Genomic DNA, 8141 nt, shown 5'->3' with positions numbered 1-8141 from the left:
GATTAGCACTTTACCTCCCAGCTATCTACTTAAGACGATTAAAATATGTGTGCAAATAAAACGCTGTAAATGAAGTTTAATACTATTAGACTATTAAAAGCTTAATACTAGTGGTGTTACTTTTCTATTGCTCTGGCAGAGCGCCATGACCAAGGCAATGAGTGAAGAGAAGGAAGGGCTTCTTTAGGCTGAGGATATCAGATGGATCAGAGCCCGTCATGGCAGGGACGAGGCAGGCATGGAGGCCCGAATGGCAGTAAGCTGAGAGCTCACATCTTTCAGCAGGAATCAGAGCTCGGGCACTGGGAATGGTGTGAAGCTTTGAAATCTTAAAGCCTTTCCCCATCATGGCCGTACCTCTTAAACCTAACCAAACTATTGGATTCCAGATCATTCAGACATGGGTACCTTTACATTTATATACCCCAAACTGGGGACTTCAAAAAAACGTTCGCCCACTGGTGAAAGATCATCCCCCATTCTATGGGCTATTATTTATCACATTTGAAAATAAAAAGAATCAACCGGTATGTGCTGCAACATGGGTAAAACGCCCTCTTCTGGCCTTTCAAAGAATTTCCACTCATGGATACACACCCCAACACAGACACTCACAGTACAAGTAATGAGAAACAAACAAACCAAAAATTTAAAATTACATACTAAATGAAAAGGATCAGTTAAAAACTCTCACGTTATCCAATATCATTTATGTCCGATGCACAGATGAGGCAAACTTACACAGAAGGATTAGTAGTTATGTTAGTGCGGAAGATGGGGACGGGGGATTGGAAATGAATGCAAAGGGTACGGATTATGAAGAAAATTGCCTGAATTCGACTGCGGGGATGGCTGCGAATGTCGCAAACCCACCGGGCTGCACAATGTAAATGGGGTGATTGTGTGGTATGTGACTATTTCCTCAATAAAGCTGTTACGAAAGAATCCAGTGAGGACGGCACACAGCATAGCTCCAACTTCGGATTCTCCGCTTCGGTCTTAACAGCGCACGAAAGGTTTGGAAGGGTTCAAGGAGCAGACCCTTAGGCTATCTTGGAAGAGAAGCTCTGTTGCCTGCTCTAAAGTAAGCTTTCCATTTAGTGGCCGAACAAGGGCTAGAGATTGTCTCTTGATCCCCTCTTGTTACCTCTGTCCACAGCCATGTGTTCAAATGTCACCAGGAAGGGACTGCGAACAGCTGGATGTGCTCTCTTCCCTCCCTCATGTTTGGCCAAGGTCCTCCCTCCCCCACGCCAGGCTTCTTGAGAAGAGGAGAGAGAAAGATGCTCCCCAGAGGAAGAGAAAATACACTCACCGCCCCCAGCAGCTCTGGAGAGTTTTGTTTCCCCAGAACACACTTCATCCGTGTGTTTGGGATTCGCTCACACTTACCTCACCAATATGCTGTTTACTCAAACATCTGATGTCCAAGAAACCCTGGGAGCCTCATAAGGTTTAATTTTTTTTTTTTATTCAAACCAGAGGGCTGAACTTTGCCAAGAGCAAATGGAACTCAGATATCCAGCGGTCTGAGTTCAGTTTTCACTGAAGACAAAGGGTGAGCAGATCGTGAACTGAGCCAAGCACTCGGTTTCTCCCACCCTTGATTTACAGTACATTGTTTTGGCAGACTCTACAATCCTGAAAGCTGGCTTTCTTCCCCCATTCCTCTCTCGGGTGTAACCATAAGCCTATCTTATAGTTACGTTTACAAAAAAAAAGATCATATTATATTAATTTGTGAGGCCCTCACCCATTGTTGCTCCTATAACCATCAATTTTATTAGAAAACTTAGAAACCTTTGGAAAACTTTAAAGAAATCCTCCGAAGCTGTATTTTAATTTGGCCTACTGCAGGCATTTCATTTTCAAAATCTCTTCACGTGGGAGTTTATTGAAGGGATTTTGCCATAGCCCCCATCTCAGTACATGGACAGGATACTAACCTGTTATCAACTTGGATCCTGAAGAATCACTAATTATGCTGAGACTGGGGAGATGCAAAATTCCCTCATTCTGCCTCCCAAAGAGAAAGGCAGAGGAAGGGGGACTTACATTTGGGGGTGGGGTGGGCACCAATGGAGATTGAGCTCAGGGCCTTGTGCGTGCAAGGCAAATACTCTACCACCCGGCTAAATTTCCAGCCCTTTGCTTATAAAAAGTTTATGTATGTGTGTGTGCACGTGCATATGTCAATGGGTGTGTGTAGAGGTCAAGAGAACAATTTAGAAAGGTTCATTTTCTCCTTCCATCAAGCTGGTCCCTGCGGTCAAACTCAGGTTGTCTGGCTTTGAGGGATACGTCTTTGAGAACTCTCTCTCTAGCCAGACCTCTGTCTGTCTGTCTGTTTGTCTATCTACCTATCTATCTTTTGTTGTTGTTGTTGTTGTTTTTTTAATTGGGTTTTCAAGACAGAATTTCTGAGTGTCCCCAACTGTACTGGAATGGACCTCACTCTGTAGACCAGGCTGGCCTTGAACTCAGAGATCTGCCTGCCTCTGCCTTCTGAGTGGTGGTATTAAAGGCGTGCACCACCACTGCTTGATTTTTTTTCCTTGGGTTTTATTTCCTTAAACCCCCACATAAGAAAAAAAATGAGGAAATGAGAAACAGCAGCGAGACAACAACAAAAAGAAAAACAAAAAAGAAAATAAAGAGGGAAAATGAAACTGTTTCGTTTCTGCCAGTCCAAGATACACATTCCAAGACACTGTACAGATCATTTTGCTTTTATGCTGAAAAAGCATTTACACTGTAACAGTTTGTATCTAAATCTATGGCCATGTTATTGTGAAAATGGGACGTTATGTTGTTTTATATAATTTTTTTCATTTATTCCTTCAAAACTTACTAATAAAGCTGTAATGACTCATGCATAAAATTCAACTGTGCAGGTGAGTACTTAAATGATTCAGAAGGAGCACTTTTGATTGCAAGTGACGGAAAACCCATGTCAAAATGACTTAAGAACCAAAGGGAAATTTTGGCTGATATCTGAAGTGTAATGGGAGATGTGATCCAAGGCCCAGCAGGCCCAGGGCTCAGGTGCTGTCAAGAGCTCTGTTTCTTTCTTTTGCCCTTGCTTCCCTTTGCTGCCCTGGTACCACTGGAAGGTTGCGCACAGAGCCAGCAGCTCAGGAGCATTGCTGTTGCCTGGCAGACGAGAGCAAGGTCCCATTCCAGCCTTATCATGGGGACCTTACTGTGCTGTGCCGGTCCCTTAGCAATCTCTGAACCATTATTGTGGCTTTGTGTCTGGGCCACACAGTACTCCTTGGGATTCAAATATCACCTGGACCACACAGACTGAAAATGGAGGAGCAGGGGTGGGGGTAGGGTCGGGGGGGAGGGGGAGGGGTGGGGCAGGAGTGACATTGAGCTCCAGGGATAGCTTGGCTTTCAGAATAAATAAATGGTGGGTGTCCAAAACCACAGGCAACGAAGCACGCACTTTTAGAACGTGCTTCATGTTTGTTTCCTAGAACTTTCCTAGCAAACGGTCATAAACTGGAGGCTAAAAACCCCAAAAGTTACTGTCCTAAAGTTTTGGAGTCTGGACTTACAAGATCAAAGTTTCTACGAGGTCAAATTTTTATTTTTTCCTTGAGGGGTAGTCTTCATACTTCTCTCTTGGATCTGTGGCTTGCTGGCAACGGTTGTGCTTGGCTTGCAGGTGAGTAGCTCTGATTTCTCCTTTCATCATCACATGGCATTCTCCTTGTTTGTACCATGTGTCCAGATCCTTTTTTTTTTTTTTAAATAAGGACGTTAGTCATATCAGAGTAAGAACCTGTCTGTTCTGATATAATGCCATTTAAATTAATCGTACGCTCCGGAAGCAGAGCCAGAAAGGCAATTGCCTAAAGTCATTGACCTCATCCAAGATGAAAATCACTGTGCATAAGCTGCAATTCCAGGTGATGCTGGGCATGGTGTTATCAGGAGAGAGAGGAAGCTTAACATGGCTACCAGGCTACCTGACCTTGGGGTGGGGGATGGGGAAGTGGGGGAATCAAATGTAGGGCTCAGGACTACCCTGGGCCTGTGTCTCTTGGGGCAGGAGGGGAGCAATTGTCAATCTCAGAATCTCAGGACCAGACCCCCCTCCAGTCCCATGGCTCCGAACCCCACGGGCAATGAACTTGACTGCTGAAAAGCCCAATCTTTGCAACCAGTAAAATGACACAAATAGTTGCTTGGTCCATTGGGTTGTCATGGGTTAGACAGACTGGGATCAGTCTGCGTCAGTGTGTCTATACGGAGCCTGAAAAGTCGGACTTAACCCTTCCTGTTCTCACCTCTGCAATGTTTTTCGAGTCTCCTTCCTGGGACTTCCCAAAAGAACTCGAAGACCATGAAGGTTGCTTTGCGTCTTGCAAACAGGGATTTGCCTAGTTCCGGGACTACCCAGTGCTTCTTTCTCTCTCCTCTAAAAGCAATGACTCAAATTCTGAGGCAGCTCCTTTCTCCTTGGCAATTATGACCATGAATTGCTAATGCCTTTGATCTCACTTATAACTCTGCCCGTACTGCCAGATTTCCCTCTTGTTATTCTTTTGGGCGTGGGCAGGAGCCAGTCCCTTTGTTTACAGTCTCCCTCTGGCTCCCTAAACTTGAGGAAATGAACAGACACGCTGTATCTATCACACACATTCTTTTCTGGCTGGTCTAGGTGCTAGCCTGATACTAACTGGGACTTTCAGTCCTCCAGGACACATTTGACACAAGTGTACTAGGACTTCACCAAGGTCAATGTGGGGTGGGACACAGATCGGCCTTTAGAACAGGGTGCTCCTTTTCATTTAGTGCCAGGTGTTGTTCTAAGGACTAGGGACATAACAATGAACAAGAGAGCCACTGTGCCGGAGAAGTGTGCAATCTGGGGACATTTATTTCTGCAGCAAACACGTGAGGATGACTGTCAGCGACTGCCCATTTTTAAGCAACAGAAACAACTCCTGCACTGACAGCACTGTAGTATGTGATTAGGGTAGAGATAAAGTGGGCAGACTGTCCTCAGAAGATAAACTCATGTGAACAACGGTAGAAGCTGTGGGAAAAAGAGCAGGCTCAGGGGGCCCGGGTGTGTCCGAGGGGTTTACAGCTTTTAAGAAAGGTTTCATTGAGGAGGTGACACTTGACGGGACTGTGAGTGTCAAAGATAGTAAAGGCCAGCTTAGGTGGAGTGAAGTGACCCTTGAGCTGTGATTAAGAAGTCTCACCCTGCATGAAATGGGGGCTGTCTTAGTTTCTTTTCCCATTGTTGTGATACAACATTCTGACAAAAGGAATTTGAGGGGTAAAGGGTTTCGTTGGCTTACAGTTCCAGGTTATAGTTCACCGAGGCAGGGAACCAGTCCTTACATCGGTAGTCAAGAGGAGAGAATAATGTATTCATGCTACTCCTCTACTCATTTCCACCGATTTAGACGGCCTAGGATCCTCTGCCTAGGGAGTGGTTCTGCCCGTATAAAATAACACAATCAAGACATCCTTCAGGGGCTGGAGAGATGGCTCAGTGGTTAAGAGCACTGACTGCTCTTCCAGAGGTCCTGAGTTCAATTCCCAGCAACCACATGGTGGCTCACAACCATCTGTAATGGGATGCTCTCTTCTGAAGTGTCTGAAGAGAACTACAGTGTACTAATATATAAATAAAATAAATAAATCTTTTTTTTTTTCGGGGCTGGGGATTAAAATAAATAAATCTTAAAAAAAAAAAGACATCCTTCAGATAGGCCCATAGGCTGTTCTCTCAGGCGACTCTAGAGTGGTCAAATTGAGAGCAGTAAACACCACAGGACACCTCGGTTAAGTTGGGTCTGGCTACGGTGCAAACGTCACAAAGGTAAGGTGGAAGTGACGTACCCTAGTCCAGTGACGGTGGGGATGACGGAAGTGGGTGGGGCTACTTTGAAGACAGGGCCAAGCGCAACTTGGGCAGATGGGGCATGGACTGGGAAGGAGGCAGAGACTGCTTCAAGAATTTTGCCCTTAAAACATGGAATAGCCACCGATTGAGATGAAAAAGCCCCATGTGAAGATTGTTTTTTTTTAAGAAGCTAGGTTTGAACGCTTTAACGCCTGGTAGTTGCCCAAGTGAAGTGAGTAGCCGGTTTTGAAGCTGTTTGGAAAAGTCATTTGGGGGACACCTCTAAGGTCTCAGCAAGTTGTATCCTGATCCAGTCAATGTCTCCAGGACCCTAAAATAGGATCTTGCAGAGCTGACCACGACTTTCCCGTCTTAGCTGACCTAAAGGCTGGAACAAACCAGAGAAGCATGCAGCTTCCTTAGCTGGCAAAACTCCGGTCCTCCTCCTTAAATGCAGGGTGGGAAGAGAACTGCGGACCAATCGGCGACTCTTCCAACTGGTTGCACAGAACACCACCCTCTCCAAGCAACCACAGTTCACAAGGTTTCGGAATTCTGACACTCGGCCACGCCCCCTCCGGAGAACGGGCGGGGCTTACAACGGGGCGGAGTCTCTGCGTGAGCACGCCACAGGAGGAGGGGCGTGGCCTGCCCGGTGCGCGCGCCTGGCCGTCGGTGATCAGCTGGTCTGCGCTCCCCTGACGTGGGTTGGGGCACGTCACCGACGAATGGCAGCCTCCAGAAAGCCGCCGCGAGTAAGGTGAGGGGACTGTGCCGGCCGGCTGGCCGGCGTCCGGCGCCCGGCGCCCGGCGCGCGAGCTGCACACCGGGAGGGTAGGGAAGAGAGGGCGAGGAGCGTCGGGCCCGTGGCCATCGGGGGCGCGGGTCCTGCCGGAGCGAGAACCGGGGACCGATCTGTGCAGCCCGGCAGGACTCAGCTCGCTTCCGGCGGGGCCCCGGGCACCTCCGGGCTGCCGGAGCCTGTCCAGGGACTAGTGTGACCGAGGAACTGCCTCGCCCCGCCGGGGCAGGCGGCGATCCTTACTACCCACGACCCTGAGGGGAGGCCCTGCTATTGCAGGAAGTTGGTCCCTCTTGGATCCACCCCGGGTACCCAGAAGTGATTGTGCCCCTGCCCTCACCCTTCCTCCATGGCGGCAATCTAAAGTTACAATCCTGATCATTCTGATAACTGCATTTTACCTCCTGATTCAACGCCCCCAACAGAGACAGCCGTGGGGCCCTCCCTACCCAAATGGTTTCAGGGGCTGTATCAGGAAGCATGGGAAAATCCATCAAGAGCCTGCTCTGGGTTCTTCTTGGACATAGGAAGTGAAAATATACTTCTCAGACTCATGTTGAACATGTCTTAGTTGATCCCTCCCCACCCAAACCAGGCACACCTTAGGTATTTAAAGTGAGAGATTAAATACACAAAACCAGAATTAAAACTCTGTGGTGATGCACAGAAGCTTACCCATCCTCTCAGACCAGTTGAGTCTTGAATGAACACACACACACACACACACACACACACACACACACACACACACACACACACACGAAGCTCCGCAGCCAACTTGTGAAATTCTTGTGAGTGGACAGGTCTCAAGCCTACCTTGACCTAGACCTTGGCTTGTGACAGCGTGTTAAGCGCAACCAAGAAGTTTCTATGTGCACTGTGAAGGGAGGCGTGGGTGATGATACATGTGGATAGACCTTCCCGGAAGTTTTCTACTGGAAATAAGGCTAGGCAAGTGGATAATGATGTAATGTCAAAGGCTAGGAGGAAGCTTGAGGACTGTACCACAGCCATGGCTGGATCCACCGTCCCAGTATTGGGGGTGGTCTGTGAACGTCAGATGGTAGGCTGAGAGAGGGAGGGTGCTGTTGAAGGAGGCTAATGGAGACGGGTGAGTGTTAGTGAAGCTGAAGAGAGAAGAACCAATCCTGGCCCCAGACTTGTCTTCACTCTTTAACTTCTAGCTCCAGTGTGCTCAGCTCTTGCTTGGGCAGACTATTTCCTTGTTGCAGTCGCTGAAAGTTCTAGGCTGACAGTCATCAGAGACAGCCTTATGGTGTGGCTGGAGCAGAAGTCTTAGCTGTCAGTGTCACTGAACTGACTTGATTGTCAATACTATCTGAACTGGTCATTCGGACCAGAGGAGTGTATTTACCAAGCCTGTATTCCTGATGTGCTGGGGTCCATGTGCTACATCAGTGATAGATACTCTGGCCAATCCCTTGGACCGAAACATATATACATTAA

General features: G+C 47.6%; 1 protein-coding gene across 2 annotated transcripts in view; it reads left to right on the top strand.

The window, feature by feature from the left end:
• Positions 1-5934: 5934 nt before the first annotated feature.
• Xpnpep1 (X-prolyl aminopeptidase 1) overlaps positions 5935-8141 on the top strand; it is a 49622-nt gene continuing 47415 nt past the window's right edge. The window contains exon 1 of one of the 2 annotated variants that reach the window (XM_032892184.1): positions 5935-6632. In XM_032892184.1, coding sequence (XP_032748075.1) covers positions 6601-6632 — 32 coding nt within the window. In that variant the 5' untranslated portion in view covers positions 5935-6600. The remainder of the gene's footprint in view (positions 6633-8141) is intronic. The other variant, XM_032892185.1, reaches the window with a different exon arrangement.

The sequence above is a fragment of the Rattus rattus genome, chromosome 2, assembly GCF_011064425.1.
Source record: "Rattus rattus isolate New Zealand chromosome 2, Rrattus_CSIRO_v1, whole genome shotgun sequence".
Lineage (NCBI taxonomy): Eukaryota > Metazoa > Chordata > Mammalia > Rodentia > Muridae > Rattus > Rattus rattus.
Note: the sequence above shows the minus strand (reverse complement) of the source record. Positions and strands in the feature narration are given on the sequence as shown.